The 21,047-nt window shown below is 44.0% G+C and overlaps 1 protein-coding gene across 8 annotated transcripts in view; it reads left to right on the top strand.

Moving 5' to 3' along the window:
* Positions 1–10,089: 10,089 nt before the first annotated feature.
* Positions 10,090–21,047, top strand: part of C2CD5 (C2 calcium dependent domain containing 5) — a 107,800-nt gene continuing 96,842 nt past the window's right edge. For all 8 annotated transcript variants that reach the window (XM_054988056.1, XM_054988054.1, XM_054988053.1 and 5 more), the window contains exon 1: positions 10,090–10,343. In XM_054988056.1, the coding sequence (XP_054844031.1) occupies positions 10,254–10,343 (90 nt within the window). In that variant the 5' untranslated portion in view covers positions 10,090–10,253. The remainder of the gene's footprint in view (positions 10,344–21,047) is intronic.

The following is a 21,047-nucleotide window of genomic DNA, read 5'->3' as shown; positions in this document are numbered from 1 at the left end:
TGCCCTTTGCACCTTAGAGGAGGGAAGGGACCTGTTTCTGTTGGCATCGGAGGATAGGACTCGAAACAATGGACTTAAAATACAGCAGGGAAGGTTCCATCTGGATATTAGGAAAAACTTCTTCATGTTGTTAGCCCAAAAGGCTAGCCCACCCACTCCTGGCCCAATTAAGGAGAAGGCAGGTGGAGTAGAAGGAGTACAGAAAGTCTTTATTGCAATAAAGGGAGGAACACGTTCTTAACGCAAAGAAAGTTACCTCAGATTCCTCACAGAAAACAAAGCCGCTGCCCCTTTTATACTAAGGGCAGTGTATTTCATATATTGTAATCCAAGCTAATTGGCCTATTTCAGTGGTGCAGTATGAAGTTCAAGGCACAAGTGTGTCTAAAGAGTTAAACAAGTTAAGTTGATGACATGACCTCTAGTGCCGCCTGTGATCAGTATATTCCTTTAGGAGCACTAGGCCAGACTAGGCCCAACATCAGGTATGTGCCATCAATGTTAAAAGTAATTCAGCAGTGGAATTGGCTGCTTAGGGATGTGGTGGGTTCCCCCTCATTGGCAGTCTTCAAGGAGTGGCTGCACGAATCCTTGTCGGGGATGCTTTAGGCTGTTCCTACAAGGCTCCTTTGATCTCTAGGATTCTAGGATTCTATGAAAATAATAAATGATTCTGGAACTCTGTCCCCAGGGAGATTTGCCTGCCTCCTGCTGCTGTCCTCTGCCAGCAAGCGAAGATGATTCAACTCAGTGATCCCTCCTCCGCCTTCAATGTTTTGTTTTCATCTTCTGTGTTTATTTTAAGCTCTAATTTTAATTTCTTTGAACAATGCTTTTGTGTGCTGCTTTTAATGTTTTTAATAATGAAATGTTAATATGTATATTTTAATTTGTTAGTCACCTCGGTGACCCTATTGGGGCAGAAAGGTGGGGTAAAAATCTGAACAACAACAATAATAAAAATAACATTCGATTTATATACCGCCTTTCAGGACAACTTAATGCCCACTCAGAGTGGTTTATAAAGTGTGTTGTTATTAGCCTCACGACAATTACCCTGTGAGGTGGGGGGGGGGGCTGAGTGAGCTCCAGGCAGCTGTGATTGACCCATGGTCACCCATCTGGCTCCAAGCAGAGGACTGGGGAATTTAACCTGGCTGTCCAGATTAGAGTCCTGCCGCTCTTAACCACTGCACTACTGCCTACCGTAGTAATTTGCATCCTAATTGGGAAAAATGGCTGCAGTCGCAAGAACACTTTCCAAAGAGTAAGCCTCCTTGAATACTTCTAAGCAGACCCGCTTCAGCTTGCACTCTATGTTCCACTGTATTCCACGGGACTTATCAGATCTCAGAAGCTAAGCACAGACAGCCCTGATTAGTACTTGGACGGGAGACCACCAGACTGCTACACAGACGCAGGCAATGGCAAACCACCTCTGAAGTCTCTTGCCGTGGAAACCCTACAGGGATCACCACAAGTCATCTGTGACTTGATGGCACTGTCCTCTCCTCCTACTTCTGAGTAAATGAGCACAGGCTTGCCCTACAGGGTTCCTGCTTTTCTTCTGCACTTCCAACTACCTTCCCTCTCTTCAGCAGTTTTGACAATACTGTTCAGTCTCTCTGCCACTGGATTCTATTTTGATCTTTGCTGTTGAGCTGGAGCAAAAGAAAAAACAAGAAAAAAGAAAAGAAAAAAGAGGGACCCAAGGGAATGATTAATGAAAGCAGATCATTATCTGGTGGAAAAAATGTGCCATTCAAATGCAAAAGATTAACCCTGCAGCATAACTCATGTAAACTCTCGTCAATTCATAGTTCAGCTGTTACTGGTTTCAAAGTAATTTACAACCATTGATGCACCTTCCTTTAATGTCAGACTTCATGCTTAGCATTAATGCGTTCTTATGTCAGTTTGGCTCCTTTTCATATCTTTCCAATGCTACACAATTATCTGCTAATGTACCATCTTTCGCACAGGGCCGGATCAACTGGGGGGGGGGGTACAGGGGGGTAGTCTGCCCCCAGTGCCGCCAAAGAGGGGCGCCGGGCACAGCTGCCAGCCCCGGGAGCATGCTGCCAGCCCCGGGAGCATGCCTGGGGAAAGGCGAACGGCGCAGGTGGCCTCCCAGCCACCCGCACTGCCTTTTTCCTTTCCCGCAGGACAAGGGGCAGCCGGCTTGCTGCACGCCCCTTGTTCTGGGGAAAGGTGAACGGCGTGGGCGGCCTCCCAGCCACCCGTACCGTTCGCCTTCCCCCCTGCCCCTGTGGCAAGCCGGCTGTCCCGGCGCGCTGTGGAGCTGGCGGTGGCAGCATGAGTGGCTGGGAGGCTGCTCCCACCGTTTGCCTTTCCCAAGGACAAGGGGCACGCGGCAAGCCGGCCGCCCCTTGTCCTGCGAGGCAGGTGAACGGCACGGGCAGCCTCCGAGCCACATGGGCTGCCACCGCTGCCAGCTCCACAGCGCGCCGGGACAGCCGGCTTGCCGCGGGGGTGGGGGGGCACCCCAGCGTGATGATGTCATGGGAGTGATGTCTTCATGCAGCACCAGGCGAGCGCACTATGTGTGCGCGACTAGCCTGACTACAGTTGCCCTGGGCACTGGCAACCGTAGATCCGGCCCTGCTTTTGCAATCTTATGAAGTTACTCCAGTCCAAGTCCACTGATTTCAGTGGAGTAACTCTGGCATAGGATTGCTCCGATAGGGGGCAATCCAAAGAAGGTCTATGCAGACCTAAGTCCCATGTTATCCAGTGGGGCTAACTTCTAGGAAATTGCCCTTATGATCGTAGCCTTAGTCTAGCAACTTTTCCTTCTACCACACTGATCTGTACCAGCCGCCCACTGCTGTAATTCTTTTAGTTTGCCGTTGTTTCCCTTATTCTGCTTTGGGTATGTTGCTTATGATTTTAGGGAGTTACAAAGCTGTTCTTTGGATTGTGTTAGGGGTTTGTTTTAATGGGAGTAGTCAGGGGTCATTTCGTAGAAAAAGAGCCGGAGGAACTCATTAGCATAACTCATTAGCATATGCCACATCCCTTGCCATCACTGGACGTGTGTCATTAGCATAACTGATCTGCATATGCCACACCCCCTGACATCACCTATCCTGGTTGTTTTGGACACAATCCTGGCCATTCAGGGCTGAAATTGGGCCCAAAATGGCAAAAAGGGGCTGAAAACGGCTGAAAAGGGGCCCAAAATGGTCAGGATCAGGCCGCTGCTGAGCAGGAGAGTAATCCACCACCCGTCACAGGCCCAATCCAGGCCGTTTCAGCCCCAATCCAGGCCGAAATGGGCCCAAAATGGCTGAGAGTCAGGTGGGTGGGGCCACCTGTCATGTGGCCTCTTTGGGGAACTGCTGGAACTGCGTTCCTGCGCATTCCCCCTCGAAATGAGCCCTGGGAGTAGTACACATTAGGTAGTTCTGGGTATTTACAGATACATTTGGGGCCCAATTTCGGCCCAATTGGGTCCAAAACAGCCAGTATAGGTGATTTCAGGGGTGTGTGGCATATGCAAATCAGTTATACTAATGACACACCTGGTGATGGCAAGAGGCGTGGCATAAGCTAATGAGTTATGCTAATGAGTCCCTCCAGCTCTTTTTCTACGAAATGACCCCTGCTATAGCCTCTTGACTGCCTAGTTCTCTCCTTACAGCCTCTTCTCAGTGATCCACCTCTGTTCCTGAGTCCATTACCAGCTAGCACCGGCCGTTGCTTCCAGCCTTCCTTCCTCTTGTTTCTAGCCAGCTCTCAGAGGACTTCACCCAGCACTAATGGGGCCTGACCCACCAGAATGGGATATGCGTTGCTATGCAATCACTATTACCTTGTTTCTGGAATTTCTAACCACGTAATAACTTGATGTTAATTAGGGCAATAAAAGACTTCACTTCTCTAGGATTTGCATTGCCTTGTTGGTCTTTAAGTTGCTGCTCTTGTGCTTTGCTTTCCCTCTTGAGGAAAAGAAAGGTAGCCACTACAGCACAACTCCTTGCATAAAGAAGCATGAAAGATACGTCATTGTAAGCGCTGAAGCTATGGGGGGAAGCATTGCAGAATCAAAAATAAGGAGAAACAGGCTTAAACTGAGAGTGGTGGGTGGGGGCAAGGCAAGGAAAAGACTGGGTGGGAGAATGAGGGCAGGGCTGGCAAAAGAACCTGAAAGGTTTTAGGCAAAGATAAGGAGTTCTAACCAGGAGCTTACCGAGCTCGATTTGTCAAATTTTTCCTGCTTCTCTTTATCGAAGGCAAACCTTGTGACTCATCAAGCCAAAAGCAGTCTAAAGTAGGGTGGCTCACCCGCGGATTGATAGACTTCATTTTTGCTCTCAACATGAGCCTGTGAAAGCGCGACGTCTGTCAAACACCTGGCAGGCTGCCATTTGTGGTTGGGAAGTTCTGTTCGGTTCAAATTGTGCCGGTCTGTTGCACTCTCCATATGAAATTGCTCCAGCTAAGGAGATCTTTGGGTGACCGTCACCTTTATTTATTCATTTAGAATCTTTAAATGCCACCTTTCCAAGAACCTGCCCCAGGCGGCTTACAAAATAAAAGCCCCTTCTTGATTCGTTGAGGCTGAACACAGCCATTTAAAAACCTAATAACTGGAGACAGCCAAGAGGATTTCAGCATAAATCCCAGGAAAGATAACCAGCTGCGACATCGACCAGCAAAAAAAGCTTTATGTATGTACATCATTCACTACCTGCCTTTCCCACAGAGAGGCAAGGCGGCTCACACAGTTAAAGCCAATGTATTCAAACAATGCAATAAAACAAGATTACTAAATTAAGAGAGCAGCAAAGACGATATACTACATATAATAAAACCGGATAATAATTCAACAAAACAAAACTGGATTACAAACTTAAAGAAACAGTGCAACAGTATAAGGTATACAATGACTAAAGCAACAAGAACTACCTAAAATTTAACAGCCATTATGTAAGTAGATGCTCCAAAGCCAGCAACCTGTTGTTACATAAGCTACTGTTTGCTTTGGGATAGAGTTGGAGGGACCAAAGCTGGACCAACCTACAAACCCAGCAGCCAAATTAAATAACATACTATGTAATTGCCAGCTAGCTTTGTTAGAGGAGACAATGCGGGGCCAAATTCCTTTCTAACCCCTTCGGTCTGAAAAGAAGGAACTGTAAACAGAAGAAACAATTCATTGGCAACAGCTCTGCATAGGGTTGTCAACTCTGGGTTGGAAAATTCCTGGAGGTTAGGAGGTGGAGCTTGAGGTGGGTGGGGTTTAGGGAGGGGAGGGACCTAAGCACCTTACAGTGCCCCACCCCCCAAGCAGCAGTTTTCTCTAGGGCAACTGACCTCTGCTGCCTGGAGATCAGTTGTAATTTCTGGGAGATTTCCAGGTGCTATCAGGAGGTTGGCAACCTTAGATCTATGGCAGCTTCTATTCTAGGGGGACTCGTTTTTGGTAGCAAGTCAGATGGTGGCAGTCTCTCCAGCCCATTGTGTTTTCTTTCTTCCTATTTCCTGGTGGGCTGGCTGGCTCCTCTGCATGAGGCTGGATTTGCCCTCGTAGGTGGTATCTTAGGCAATGTTCTGTGGCAGTTAGGATATTGGACTAGAATTTGGGAGAACTTGGTTCGAATCCTTGCTCTGCCAGGGTAACTCAATGGGGGACTTTGGGCCAATCAGTTTCACCTGGTGGTTGTGAGAATAAAACGGAGATCAGTGTTGTAAGCTGCTGAGGATCTCCACTGGGGAGAAAAGCAGGGCATGAATAAATCAAACCTTACTGCATTCCTACAAACCAGGGCTTTTATTCAGCTGGAACACGGTGGAACGGAGTTCCGGCACCTCTTGAAAATGGTCACATGGCCAGTGGCCCCACCCCCTGATCTCCAGGGGCCAGTGGTGCGGAGGGTGATCTAAACTCCCCTCTGGAGATCAGGGGGTGGAGCCACCAGCCATGTGACCATTTTTGCAGAGGTCGATTTAAACTTTAACTCTCCCCTTGTTCCAGCTGACCCAAAGTGACGTCATTGTGTGTTCCTGAGTTCGACCACTGAGTTCCACCATCTCTTTTCCCAGAAAAAATGCCCTGCTACAAACTAATCTTGTTCTCATCTTAAAGTGCATGCAACCAGGCCACAGATGCTTGCAAGGATTTGGCATTCCCGCCTGCCTTATCCAGGGTAACAAGGAAAAAATGGCCTCAGTAGAGAGTGCTGAAGTTGCCTCCTGTGGCCCATATAGCCGGAACTTTCCCTGCTGTGGGACAAAGACTGATACTTATATATCCTCTGTTCAGAGTCCTGATTTAAAATGAGAGGCTGGAGAAGAGGCCCAGTGAAGCAAAGAATGACCTTGACCCCTCTCTGAACGAGCAAGCTTAAAAACAAAAACACGGTGTTTGCCAGAAGCAGTTTGGCTTGTTTGGGAATCGCTAGCACAGTGTCATCACATGCGATTTAAGAGCTGCATTTGCTCAAGTTTTAGGAATACAAAAGCTTATTGTTCAGTGCGCTTGCTAGCTTAATCTCTTTAAACGCACTAAGAAATACCTGGCACAACTCTGCAAAAGGTCACATAGATAAATGCCGTACATCTCATCCCTCTGCTGAAAATATCCTCCTCGGTTAAAAAAGAAACGAGGATTGGAAGGGGGAGATGTGCAATGACAATTTTTGTATACCTCCTGCTCATGTTGTGCTTTGCCATGGTGTTTGGAGCAGGACCTCAGCATTGCAGCGTCCGCCTGAAAACTAGTGCCTGCATTTCATCATATTTGAAAAGTATTAGTAGCTAATATTGGTGGATCAAAGAGAAGCAATTCAAGAACCTCTGATCTTTCCCTACGGCTTCGTTCCCCTTTTGGTTTACTTTGATTTCTTATTCAAATTTCAAGACCAAAATAAATCAGACCTTGGAGTTGCAATGCTTATCGCCCAAAGATTATTCAGTAAATACCAACTACACACTTCTTTAGTCTAGTTGTAAATTTCATCGTTTCAACGGGCAACACAGTAAAGCTACACAGTAATGTTCAAGAGAGCTTTTTAAAAGAGACTAAACTGTACTGGAATGGAACAAACCAGAAGGGCACCTTTATGACGGAACAAGACGATAGTTTATGGCAATGATTACTGTAGATATCACCTGTTTTTACTGTATTATCTTTACCTTGTGATTCGCTCTTTGTTTTGCTTAAACTTTATAGTATACCTCTCCTTTGATAGCTTGTGGTTTATATTGTTCTCTACTTCTGTAATTCCTAGTCCTATTGCATTGTTCATTGGTTATCTTATGCTGTCTGATTGCACTGTTTTATCCTATAATCTGCTTTGAGTCTTTACGAGAAAGGCAGACTAAAAATAAATTATAACTCACCCAAGACATTTTTCAGTATTAAATTCTAGAAAGTAAAAGTAAAAAAAAAAATCTTCAAAATGCAGGTTAAAGACAAAAGATTCGTAGTGGCATGTTTTTGTGAAAAATCCAGTTCATCAAAGGCAATACATCTATTTAACAGTTAAATATGTGAAAATGGGGGCGGGGGGAATCTCTAAAAATTAGTGCTGATGATATTTTTCTTCCTGTAAAGCACTTCACTACAGAAGTATAGATCTATGAGCCAATGCTGTTTGCAGTGTCTGGAATGCTGGATTTGAAGCTGTAAATAAGCATAGAGTTGCCATCTTTTAAACTGGTTTCTTTGCATATAAAATGTTGTCAAGTCGCAGCCAATTTATAGGGCTCCACAGGATTTTCAAGGCAAGAGACGACCACGGGTGGTTTGCCATTGCCTGCATCTGCAGAGCACCCTGGTCTTCCTTGGTGGTCTCTAGAGATGGGCACAAACCAGGAAAATGGTGGTTTGTTATAGTTCATGGTTTGTCATATTTCATGAACCACGAGCAGTCATAAAATTGCCTGGTTCGTGAACCAATTCATTTAGTTCGTGAATATGTCACTTCCAGGGCAGCATCAGGTCTGCAGAACGCCCATCTCCCACCCCGCTGTCCTCACCCTCATTGCCTAGAATTGGCACTAGGCTGTCTGCAGTGACGAACCAAATAATGAACCAAACAAACCACTCTAAAAATCGTCACGGTTCATCAAAAATGCCTTCTGATAAAACACTGTTTTGCGAACCACAAATCAGCTTGGTTCGTGACGAACTCTGGTTCTTATTCCAGTTCGTGCCCACCTCTAGTGGTCTCCCATCCAAGTACAAACCATGGCTGATTCAGATTAACTTCCAAGAGCTGACTAGACAGGGCTAGTATGGTTCCTTTAACTCTCTCTTTAATATCAGTTTGATCTGCAGCAGAGGTGACATTATTTAGCTGCACTCCGTGAAAAGTTTAGCAGCCCATTTCTGCAGATTAAACCTTACTAAAGTGAGTGACAGGACATTTTTTCGCCGGGCCAGTTGTTGTTAGGGAAATTCCCTCTGTAAAGCCAATGGCAGAGGGAGCCCTCCCCCTTAGGGTTCAGATCACATAGTGCAAAGAAACCCTCAAGGCAAAGCAATTGTCAAAGTAGAACAAGGTTTATTAGGATGGCCGCCTCCTACAAACCCGACAGGCTAGAATGCTATATAAGTGATGCCATTTCATCTTCAGTTTTTATGCAGCACATGTCACAATGTCGTAAGTCTGAGGTCACTAAAGATATCAGGCCTAACAATGTTACAGCTGCAGGTTACCTAATACATATCAACTTTGGTCAAGCAAAAGAACAGAACATGTGTAGGCAACTTAGATAAGAGATACGGTACGGCTAGATAAGTCCAGGGATGAACTGTCCCTTCTAAGAAGAGACTATCTGGTATTGTACTAGTTATCGCACCCTAAACAGAAGTTTGGTCAGAAGCACGTAGCAAGGGACAAAACATGGGCAGTGAGTTTCCACGGGGCAATAATAAATATCATAAAGGGGATATTTAATATTCTCTAACAGCTACTCTGGTATTTCTGACTCTATGCTCATTCCCACATTCTGCATTCAAACCCTGTCTGGAATCTCAAAGAAGCGAGTTATCAGGGACAATGGACACCAATACCTCTTCTTGAGGACCCCCAACCACATTTTTTTTGCTCCTGAGACATAATGCAGCAAAAAGCATTTTGGTGCACCAAAACTGTTTTATTTTCTGAAAGATAACGATCATAAGAGATTGGCAGTAGCAAAATGTGTCTTAGTCCTTCTACCCTCTACATCTAAAAAATGATGAAAAAGAACTTTTTGCTGCTCGAGACTTGTTAATCGATGCGCTTCTAAGGAAATAAAAGGAAGGCTTTGGGCCCACCAAAGCAGTTATGCCACGCCCAGTGAAAGTCTCTTAACAGCTACTCTGGTAGCTCAGACTCAGCTTAATGTACCTTGCAGGACTGTTGTAAGGCTAAAATGGGTGAATGGGGAAAAGCCTGAACTCCTAGGAGGAAAGGCAGAACAAAAATATAAGGAGTCTCTGTATGATACCATAAAATCTCCCAGCATTAGAGAAGTGAGGGGTCTTATTTGGCCCCAGAATAGAGCTCCGAACCACTTTAATGTATAAACAGCGCTAGTTCGTTGCAACGCACGTCTCTGGCGAAAAAAAAAACTAAAGCAACCGACGTTTCGATGCTCGTCCACACAGCCTTGCAAAGGAACCAGGACAACCGAAGCAATCGATGAATCTGTGTTCGACCACCACTGTCTTAGCGGGCCCATTCCGGCCTGTTTTTGCAACTACTCGGGACAACCTCACAATTACTGTCGGTTGCTCACCGCACCGATATACTCGACTGCCGATCGTAGAGAACGTTACAATTAAAAACAAAACCCTAATCCGAGCGATGCTGAAGCGGAGCCGAGCACCTTTTTTGCCTTATGTCGCCATGCGCATGTGCAGAACCGAGCAGAACAGGTGCCGTCTCGTCATCATGCGCGTGCGCAGACGCAGAGACGAAGGCGTGCAGAGCCGAAGCGCACGCGTGGGCGAATCTTTCCGTTCTGTTCTTGTGCGCGTGCGTGAATTAGCGGAGACGAAAGCGAGCGGTGTTTTCAGCGCATGCGCTCTACTGCGTAAAAAAAAAATGAGCTGTGTCTAGAAACCGAAAAGCGGGGAGCGCGCACAAACATCCCTACCGGTCGCTGGACTCCGCGCGGCGCATGCGCCTTGGCGGTCTTCGGCGACGTCCTTGTCTCCCTCCTTTCTATGGGGCGCGCGCTCCGGCCGTTACCTCAGCCGCTGAGGGGAAGGGCAGGGGCGGAGCGCCAGGAAGATGCCGGGGAAGCTGAAGGTCAAGATTGTGGCGGGGCGGCACCTGCCCGTCATGGACCGAGCCAGCGACCTGACGGACGCCTTCGTGGAGGTTTGGCGGGGAGGGGCTGCCTCGGGCCGGGGCTAGGACGGAAGCACCTGCCGCAGTTGCTAGGGGCGCCCTGCCTCGGCGGCAGGTGCCAGGGCGAGTTGCCAACCTCCAGGCGGGGGCTGGAGATCTCCCGGAATTGCCGCTGAAGTCCAGGCGATAGGCTGCGTAGAGTTGCCAGCTCCGAGCTAGGAAATCTCTGGGAATTTAAGAGAGGGGGGTGGGATTTGGGGAGGGAATGGAACTCCGCGGGGAATAATGCCTTGGAGCCCACCTTCCAAAGCAGCCAAATGATCAATGTGGCTTGGAATTTTAGGAGCGCTCCAGCTCCCACCTGGAGGTTGGCAACCCCACTACAGAGATCGGTCCCCTGGGGGCGAAATGGCTGTTTTGGAGGGGGACTCTATGGCATACTCATTGAGCCCCTCCCCCAACCCTCCCTCTCTAGGCTCTCCCCCTGCCCAAATCTCCAGGAATTTCCCAAGCTGAAGCTGGCAACCCTGCCTGAGAAAGGGTGTTGTGAGCTGTTACATCTGCATATATGTGCATATTGCTGAAATGGAGTTCATTCACACATTCAGAACAATTGACCCCCTCCCCCAGGGATGGACAGAGTAATCTTATCTCACTACAGATGCTAATTTCTGCTCTAATCAAGTTGCATTGTATCTTTACATCATGACATCTTCCTTCCTACATCCCTCCCATCTCATCAAGATGCATTCTACTTTTATGTCTTGATACCTTCACTTGTAACACCTCATCCACCTTTCGCTGAGATATAAAGGTTCAGGGATCTCCATTCCTACTCTTGTCTGAAGAAGCGAGCTCTGAAAATCTTGTTTGTTTCTGAAGTTCCATTGGACTCAAATCCTGCTGTTCTATGGCAGACCAGCATGGCTATGCACCTAAGACTATTACCATACACTGATATGAATGATAAATGTTACCAATTGAAAAGAAGAAGAATTATAAGGCTTTTCTGTCCTGATATGCCCCCAGGGAGCTGGTGTTTGCCCACTGGGAAGAACTTATGTGTACACACATAAGCTTTGTTAAAAGGGAAAAAAACTCCCTGAAGTTGTTATAGGTTGGGAGAATGGCATGGGGGCAATGCTTAAGCCCCTCTTTTTTCTTATGTGACTTATCCTGATTTGAATTGGGCCTGCATGTACCTGAAGATTAAGTTCTGAGCACACAACTCCTCTCAAAGCTTGCCTGGTCAACAAGACACATAGCAGACAGCTTGAAAAGAGGAAGAATTTGTAAGTTGTGAATTGATCCTGAGATCCTGACAGATTGAACCGGGGGCCTTTTAACTGCAAAGCATTGTAATATCTCCATGATATACCAAAATGATACCAGCCTGATCCTAGCCATGTTGAATCAGAAGGAAATCACATTGTGGCTCTGACAGGTGCAATCTGGCCCTTGTGTACTCAGAAATAAGTGCAACTTTTGGCAGTGGAGTATACTACCATGAAAGTGTACATAGGATTGCACCCTTGGGTGCCAAAGTAGGGATGTTGACTTAGTGGTTTGTTCTGAGATTTGCTGGTTAAGAAAGGGGGTGGTGCTAAAATTCCTTTGAATTGGCTGAAATCTGTTTAACTTTTTGTTTGTTATCTGCCTCAAATCTTTGGCAGGAGGCAGGCTCTAAACCTAAATGAATAAGTAATGTGAGGCTCATATGGTTCAGGTTTGCATAAATGGTGGCCTGCCAAGCCAAATGCACCCCACTCTGCCCTGTGAGATCGTTTATATTTTATAAACAGAGTGTTTGGAGATCAGTGCATAATAGTTCCAAAAACATTCTGGAATACTTATGCTTCTACTCTTCTCTGGAGACCACGCTGTGATGATGGGGCATATGTAACGTAATGTAATGTAACATTACGTGACATAATATAACAACATACAAAATGTGTTATTATTATCTTCACAACAATTACCCTGTGAGGTGGATGGGGCTGAGAGCTCTGGAAGAGCTGTGACTGACCCAAGGTCACCCAGCTGACTTCAAGCAGAGGAGTGGAGAATCAAACCCGGTTCTCCAGATTAGAGTCTTGCCACTCTTAACCACAACACCAAACTGGCTCTCAGTTATTCCATAATTGTGGCTCCAAACTGAGAAGGATCTACCTTGCACTGCCAGTTCTTGTACCTCAGATGGTGGGGAGAGGAGTATGTGGCACAAAGGGGGGAGGGCTTGTCTTTGAATTTCTTGCTTCAAGACTAGAGAGCTTTAAAAGGCTAAAGTCAACATTTTCAACTGGACTTGAGAACAAATAGGCAACAAGTGAAGTGAGATTAATGTTGGACATATATGCTCCATTTGACAAGCTTCAGTGAATAAACCAAACTAGTAGTTGTATCTCAGACAAGTAGTTTCCAGTAACTCTTCATTGTCAGTCTGGTGGACTGTTATACAGCTTGGTGGGTCACAAGGTAGACAGGCCTAGCGTAGACTGTTGTGTGGTTTCCAACTTCTGGACACTCAACATGATTGTACTTGCATGATGCATGTAATCACAAATGTGTGTTTCCAGTGTGTGCCTGTTACAGATTTACAGAAATGTGTAAAACATGTTTACTTGGTTTTTTTTAAAAAAGTGAAGTATGACATTCTCATTTTTGTGTGATGATCTCTTTGCTTGTAGATTTCTATCTGTTTTGAAGTTCCTACAGATTCTGAATTATTTGATAATCCTTACACAGAAGTGATTTAGCTGAATGAACGGTCTAGCCTGAGAAACAGTTAATAGGTGAACTTGCTTCCTCAGTACCTAATTTTTATATGTTGTTCCATGTAACTGAGGAGGGCATGCCCTCTGACGTGTTCATTAGTTCTTGATATATACGGGTGTTGGTTGTGGTTCTTCAGCACTGACTGAAAGGCTTTTGGCACATTCCCAAACAATTTTTATTATTTCCCTTGTTTTAGGTTAGAACTGAATACTAGTTGGATGGTACTGGCAACTTGGATCTACCAGGTGATCCATTCATGGCTGAACAAGGATGTGAATCCACATTTCTGACATCCAGACATGTAGTCATAGACCAACCAGCGTTTCCACTACTGGAAAAGGGAGGAGGGGGTCCCCTTTGACTACCAAAAAGGCTATGTTGGGGATCATGGGAGCTTTGTGGTCAAAAGTCACGTGGGACAGGGACTGTAGTAAGGAGGTGAATTAGGTGAGACTGACTGAAAAAGATGGCTGGATCCGCCCTGATTTCCACTGCAGCTACCTGGCATTGTCATTTCTTGATTTAGAGGACTTGATTTAGAGGACTCTTTAATAATTGATTTGCAGTCTGCTATTCCTAATAAATGTCTCTTTGCCTTGGTGTATGCTATTAAAGATGATATGGTTGTCATATTGTTCCTCTTATAAGAGCTTCTCTTATAAGAGCTGCAAAATAGGCTGAAATTTTAATAGGTTGAACATTCCTTATCAGAGCATCTCCATGGTAGGAAGCGCTGCATCTGTTGAAGTTCATGCAACTGTTCAGCATAGTGTCAAAAAAGAGACAACTGTATACGAGCTAAAGCTACTTAGTATTTGAATTTTCTGTATAAATACCATTTTGTTATAATCCTTATAACAGTTTTCTAAAGTAGATCAGTATTATTTTTCTATATTGCATGTAGAGGGCTGAGGCTAAGAGAAAAGTGGCTTTCCTAAGGCCATCTGCTGAGTTCATGCTAGAGACAAAATGTAAACCAAGGATCCCCTGATCTGTAATTCAGTTTGCTGACCATCTAAGTGTTCTGACTCCCTTATATTGCATGAGTTAGTTATGTTATGTATTGTTTATGTGCTTATACTGATCTTTAAAATCTTTAGTAAGAAATAAGTCCCGCTAACAATTGTGCTTAAAATGTTAATTTAATCTGTGTTGTACACCTTTGGCATATGGATGGCTATTTCTGATGCTACTGTTCTATATCCAAAAGCACTTTGAAGACTAATTAGATTTCCAAGGTATGAGCTTTTTGAGAGTCAAAGTTCCCTTTGTCTTTGACTCTTGAAAGCTCATACTGTGGAAATCTAGTGGGTCTTTAAGGTGCTATTGGACCCAGATCTTACTCTTTAATTGCAAGCCGATATGGCTATCCACCTGACACTGTTTTATACATTAAGGACTTGGTGTTATTATGAAGGAAATGAGAATCTTTGCAATGTTTGGATAGTCATTTGTGAGTCTGAAACTGGAAGAAGTGCAGAACATCTGAAGGAGGTGTGCAAAATCTGTATCGAATTTGCACACTGTGTTTCCAACATTAGGAAGACTTGCCTTCTGCCAATTTCCCTCTCTTTCCTGATCAGTGATGCAAGTAGGCATACAAATATTTTATTTATTCATTCATTCATTTATTTTATTTAATTTACTTCATTTATACCCCAGCTTCACCCCAATGGGGACTTAAAATAGCTTACGTTGTTCTCCTCTCCTCCATTTCATCCTCACAACAACCCCTCTAAGGTAGCTTAGGTTGGGAGAATGTGATTGGCCCAAGGTTACCCAGCAAGTTTCAATAGCACAGTGGGGATTTGAACCTGAGTCTCCCAAATCCCAGTCTGACACTAACCACTGCACTGCACTAGCTGTCAATATCAGAAACATCCCTCAGTTTCTCTGTTTTACTGTTAATGTAAATATTTATTTCTGCTGGTAAGATGTTTTAAATTAGCTGCAATCATTTTATAGATTAAACATCAGCATTTTTGGCAACTTTGCAGCTAACTATTATAGTAGTACTAGTTGACCAGTTTGGGGAATATTTCAGTCTGTCCAAATAAATTCATGAAAACGTCCATGTGTATACTGTAGCCAGGCTGCTCTTGCGATGTCCTAGGAAACAAAAATACATAATTAAAACCAAGCTAAAACACATATACAGAAAACATAAAAATGACAATTAAAACATAGTCAGAAAGTAGGGATCACTGAAGGAACGCCAGACAAAAAAAAAAAAGTGTCTTCACCTGCTGCTGGCAGAAGACAGCAACGGAAGGGGGCAGGCAAGTCTCTGGGGTTAGAGTTCTGGTGCCATGACCAAGAAGGCCCTCTCATGGATTGCCACCCACCTAATCTCAGAAGATAATGGCACCTGGCCTCAGAAGATGACCATATTAGTCGAATAGGTTTGTAAAGGAGTACATGGGCCCAAACTGGAGTGATCGGGTCCATACAACCCAGTCTAGTCAGCATCCTGGATGCAACAGTCTGCTCCAATGGAAGTTTCTGAATAATTTTCAAAGGCAGCCCCACAAAGAGTGCATTGCAATAATTTAATTTTGATGTAATCAGGGCATGTGCCGTAGTGGCCAGATCTTTTCTGCCCAGGAAAGGTCCCAGCTGGCTAACCAGTCAAAGCTGGTAAAAGGTGCTCCTTGCCACAGATGCTTCCTGCTTATCCAGCGGTAGGTCTGGGTCCAAGAGCTCCCTCAACCTTTTGACCTGCTCCTGCAACGGAAGTGCAACCCCATCCGGAATGGGTGACATCATAAGTTCCTGCTCAGACCTTCCACTCATCTGTCTTATCTAAATTTATTAGCCCACTTCCACTCCTGAACTACCTTCAGATACTTTCATTTCTCTCCATGTGCATGCTTTCTGGAAGGACAAACTTCCTGCTGCATATCCATTCAGTACAGTATACAGGTGGAGCTGTTTCAGATGTGCATTGTCTATCTATGTGTGAAGCATCTAGTAATGACACAGACAGAAAGAATTATTTGAAAACTCAGAATCTTGAAATGGGAAGCTTGATTTTGGATCAAAACCAGCGTTCAGGCCATTGGATTCTAGGAGATTGGCACAGAAACAAACAAGGAATGGATTGCAGAAATACAGAAGTAGAATTACAGAACAGGTGAAAATAAATCAGGTAGACTAAAGAGTGGGAGGTATGATTTATTGTTAAAAGAGTTGAAGGATTTTTGTTCTGCATAAACCCACTAGCAACATTAACTAGGTTACTGGAATGTCATGGAATGTTTGTGAACATTCTGTCTCCTGCTGTTAGCAATAGGACATTGGGATCAGTGGGGAAAGTAAAGTCAATTTGGGTAGGAAAGCCTCAGAAAGAGTAGGAATTATGTGGGCAAAATAGGTAGCTCCTTGATCTGAAACCAGTTTGTTTCCTCACTGTTTGATCAGAGAATCCCAAAGTGTTTCAGCCAGACCTGTTTCCTCAGGTAACTAATCAGAATGCTTATTTTGAATCCATCAGTTTTGGCTAATTCCACAGACAAGCAGCTTCCATATTTCATTATAGTGAGCTGCCTTGAATTACTATGATTTAAATCTCCAGCCTTTTAATAGACTTCAGGGTTGCATCTGTTATGTAATCAGAAATAAGCCCGAAAGCTGAACTCTCAGTAAAGGAAACACACTTCTTCTAATCAGTTTATCTATGTGTTGAGGGGACTGTAGATAAGAGGTTAATATTAAAAGGATCCCGAAGATGATTGTGATATGTTTGTGCTGTCCTAAACAACGTCTTTATTTTCTTTCTATGCTATGATGCCTTTTGCTTTTCTTTCTTGCTTTGCAGTCTTCAAGTAAGTCTGTGCAAGTCCTGTCCACGTTCATGAATTCAGCAAGCATGCATACATTGGGAAGCTTGCATTCATGCACGCCCACAAGCACTACACAGTGTGCACATTCTCTCTATGATCTAATTCACTTTTATTGCTCTAATAAACACAGCCATCTTCTGAAGCATTTCACACATTCTTGCTGCTGCCATCTATAGCGCTCTGTTTTTTCCCCCTCATTCCCGGCCACACTCTTCCATTTTCAGTCTCCCGCTCCTTCACTCTGCTGCTGCAGGTTCTTCTTAGTGTGCTGTGCCTTTCTCCTGGGAACCAAAGGAGCAGAGGTTGTTTGGTTCAGAAGGCTCTGGGGCGTGCTGAGTGCATCCAAGATCTTTTTTGAACAAATCATGGATGAGTCCTCAGTTCATCTAGTGCAGTGTTTCCCAAGCTTTTTTCAGGCCAACTGTACCCTTGGTTCCATAAACTCATGCCCAGTGCTGTAAAAAGCATTATTCAAAATTGCTGTTTGCACAACCCATAAACGAAGATGATAACAATAAAATTCTAAACGGTAACAATTAATTGCACATTTATTCAAAATCCAGTTAAATTTGTTTGTGGTTTAGTTATTTTCAAGTTATGTTGCTTAGATGTTTTCTTTGATTTTTCTGCTTCTGCCATATCTGTTCTGAAACAAAAAAATGCTAATAATTAAATACTATTATTTTAAGGACTTACCAGCAGAAATTTGAAAAATGACAGAGACAAAAACACATGGAGATGACAGTTTCTCGAAACATTGTGTACTGATCTGACTAGTGCTCTGGTAGTGTGTTTGCTAAAAATTCTGGAGATTTCCACCGGATTTCAGAACCACCATGCAGAGGCAGAAACTTGAAGAGAAGAAAGTATTTTGCTCTGGGCTGTATCCTGGTCAGTTGTAAGCAAGTGAACAGTGCACTTGGAGGGATCCGTCTCCAGCACCCCCTAGGTAATCCCACCACACCCCAGGGATAGCATGGCCCACTTTGGGAACCACAGATACAGTGCTTTTAGTACAGACAGAGCAAAGGTGCATAGATTGGGCATCCCTGTCTCTTTGGAGGAATATATAGAAAACTGGCAGAGGACAGGAGTATTAGCTTGTCTCTGCTTTGGAAGTATGAGCCAGTCTAGATTTTACACTTTGGCTGATTGGGGTGGGGGTGGGGCTGGCTCTTTCAATATATCACTTAGATATGTTGGGGAAAGAAAAAGAAGGGTGAACCAACAAAGCAAAAAGTGAAGACACAAAATAATAATTACAAAAGAGAGAGATAAAACACTGAAACCACAACTGCCAATTATGCTTTCACATAGCTAGAAATATCAAAAATCATAATCTGGCACAGGTGGAAAGTTGTTCAAATGTTTGTCAGTGCAGGCGAGAGGTCCCTTAATATTCTGAATAAATTATTTTTGAATAAATCTTAATGGATGGCACCAATTCAAGGTGTTGGTGTTGACTTTATGGCACCAATTCAAGGTGCTGGTGTTGACTTTAAAAGATCTATTTCTAAGTACATCCATGTTAGATGCAGATTTTGTTTTTCTAATAATATCTTGGTTATATATCCAGAGGAGTTAGCCATGTTAGTCTGTAGCAGCAAAATCAAAAAGAGTCCAGTAGCACCTTTAAGACTAACTAATTTTATTGTAGCATAAGCTTTCGAGAATCAAGTTCTCTTCGTCAGATGCCTGATCTTAGTTTTGATCAGGCATCTGACGAAGAGAACTTGATTCTCGAAAGCTTATGCTACAATAAAATTGGTTAGTCTTAAAGGTGCTACTGGACTCTTTTTGATCTTGGTTATATGTTTGGCATTTGTACTTTGGGGGCTTTTCTCTGTCTTATGTATTTGTTCATATGTTAACAGTATAGGTTTCACTCACCCCACCCACCTTCCCAAATTATGTGAAGATAATGTTGCTTTTTATTATATGGACTTGGATCTTGCCTAGATTTCTGTGGGCACAAGGAGAGGTGGTAATTTTTGCTGATTCCTTCCTCTCCTGGTAGCCCAAAGCACATCCTAAAATGCTGCTCGCGGGACGAGACCCACAGCTTGGGATAGGAGATCTCCCACAGGAGACAGTTGAGAACCATCCTTCCTCCTTGAGCCCATAGAAATCTAGGCAGGATCCAAACCATTGATTAGTTAGGTTAGATTATTGCAGAATACTCTACAGGGGCTGCCCTTGAAAAGTCTTTGGCTACTTCAGTTGGCGCAGAATGCTGCAGTCAGGGTGTTATTATTATTGACGACAACAACAACAACAGCTGCTCTTATATACTGTTTCTAGACAGATCAGTGCATCACTCAGAGGGCTGAACAAAGTCAGTGTATTATTATCCCCACAATACAGTTGTGTGGCTAGGGCTGAGAGGAGTTGTTTATCCAAGGCCACCTACTAAACTCATGGCAGTAGTGGGATTTGAACAGATTCACAGCTCAACCACTTGGGGCGTATGGACCATATCACTCCCATGTTGGCCTCTCTACACTGGCTCCCAGTTTGCTTCTGAGCCCAATTCAAGGTGCTGGTGTTGACTTTAAAAGACCTGTATGGTTTGGGATTAGCATACTTGAAGGACCGTCCTCTTCCATAAGACCTACCTGACTTCTAAGGACATCTTCTGTGGCCCTTCTTTGGGTGCCTTTGTCTTCTGAAATTTGCTAGGTGGCAACCCATAAGAGGGCCTTCTTTGCTGTAGCACCACAGCTATGGAAAAATGTGGCATACACATTTTGTAAATAAAATAATTAGTATTACTATCTTACTCTTTCATTTTACAGTAGATGCAGATAGATTTTCTGTTACGGATTGGACAGAGTTTGAGACAGGAGGGTTTTATTGCTCTGGCACAGTATGTAATAATGATAGCAGTCCTGATGGTTTCCCCTATTGTGCAGTGCGGCTGTATGGAGGCTTTACAGTGGATACTAAACTTTTCAGAGTTCCAGCTTAGCTAGCACACTGTTGTTCTTAGAATTTTAATGTCAGCCCACTTTTAGGCAGCTGTCCCTGTCCTCTGTACAATGTCTTTAACTTACCATCATGTAGTATTACTGATACAGCCTGAGAAAGTGATCTTTAATCGTGTGTAACTCCCATCAAGATGTAAGACACATTTATTACACCCTGTTTCTTCCACCCTCTCTCTCTTAAAGGGACAAGCTACTCTTCTTAAAAATCCTCTTAGCCACAATAATGTACTCACAAAGAATCTCTTTAAGTAATGACTACAGAAAACAAGACAGTATTAGTACATTATTCAACCTTAATGGTTTTAAAGTGCCCAGTGAATGAACCAATCAGGTTTCTTACGCAGTAGATCTTTGTGGACATCCTGCATGGGACCCTTTCTAGCTAGGGTGGTAAGGCTGTAATGAAGCATAATTTGGATGTTAATAACAGAATAATTTCAGTTACTGATGAATAGATACACTGGTTAGAAGAGATCTTTGCATATCCTGAGCTTTACCATTGCTGTGAGCTAAACTACACATGAGACTAGGAGACTCAAACAGGCAAAAAATGATGTGTCCCAGTCATGTGTAAAAGAGGGAGTGGGGTCAAGTGTTGCTGAATGTTCTCTGCCCAACCGCCTTTCTCCTTGTTGGGCTCACTTCCAATATTGGGGCCTGGCTGGGTGAAAATGATCTTCAAATAGACTGTGGGGGAGGAGGAATTTAGCACCATCTTCTGTGTTATAAAATGCTCACCCTACTTTACCTATCATTGGGCAAACTCAGATTTAAAGACTTGAGTCTTCCACAGTCATGGGTTGTTTGTCCTGTGATGATATCAGAGAGACATCTAGAATGCTTTGCACTTTAGTATGTGAACAGTGCTAAAGAACTTGGGCTTGCCAACATTACAGCAAATCATCTAAGCACTGCCAAACTGGTGGTTCATGTTCACCAGCAATGTTCTCTCAGCAGACTTGTTCTGCATTTGAAATTATGAGGCTGGCATTTCTAAATGCAGCGTCCATTGTGTGCAGAGAATTTAAACTCAATGAAACAGGAATGAAAGAGGAGGAGGAAGAAGAGCAAGCAGGCTCAAATAGTTAATAAGAGTCCAGTAGCACCTTTATGACTAACCAACTTTATTG

The sequence above is a fragment of the Eublepharis macularius genome, chromosome 9 (assembly GCF_028583425.1).
Source record: "Eublepharis macularius isolate TG4126 chromosome 9, MPM_Emac_v1.0, whole genome shotgun sequence".
NCBI lineage: Eukaryota > Metazoa > Chordata > Lepidosauria > Squamata > Eublepharidae > Eublepharis > Eublepharis macularius.
This window is presented reverse-complemented; position numbering and strand designations above follow the sequence as displayed.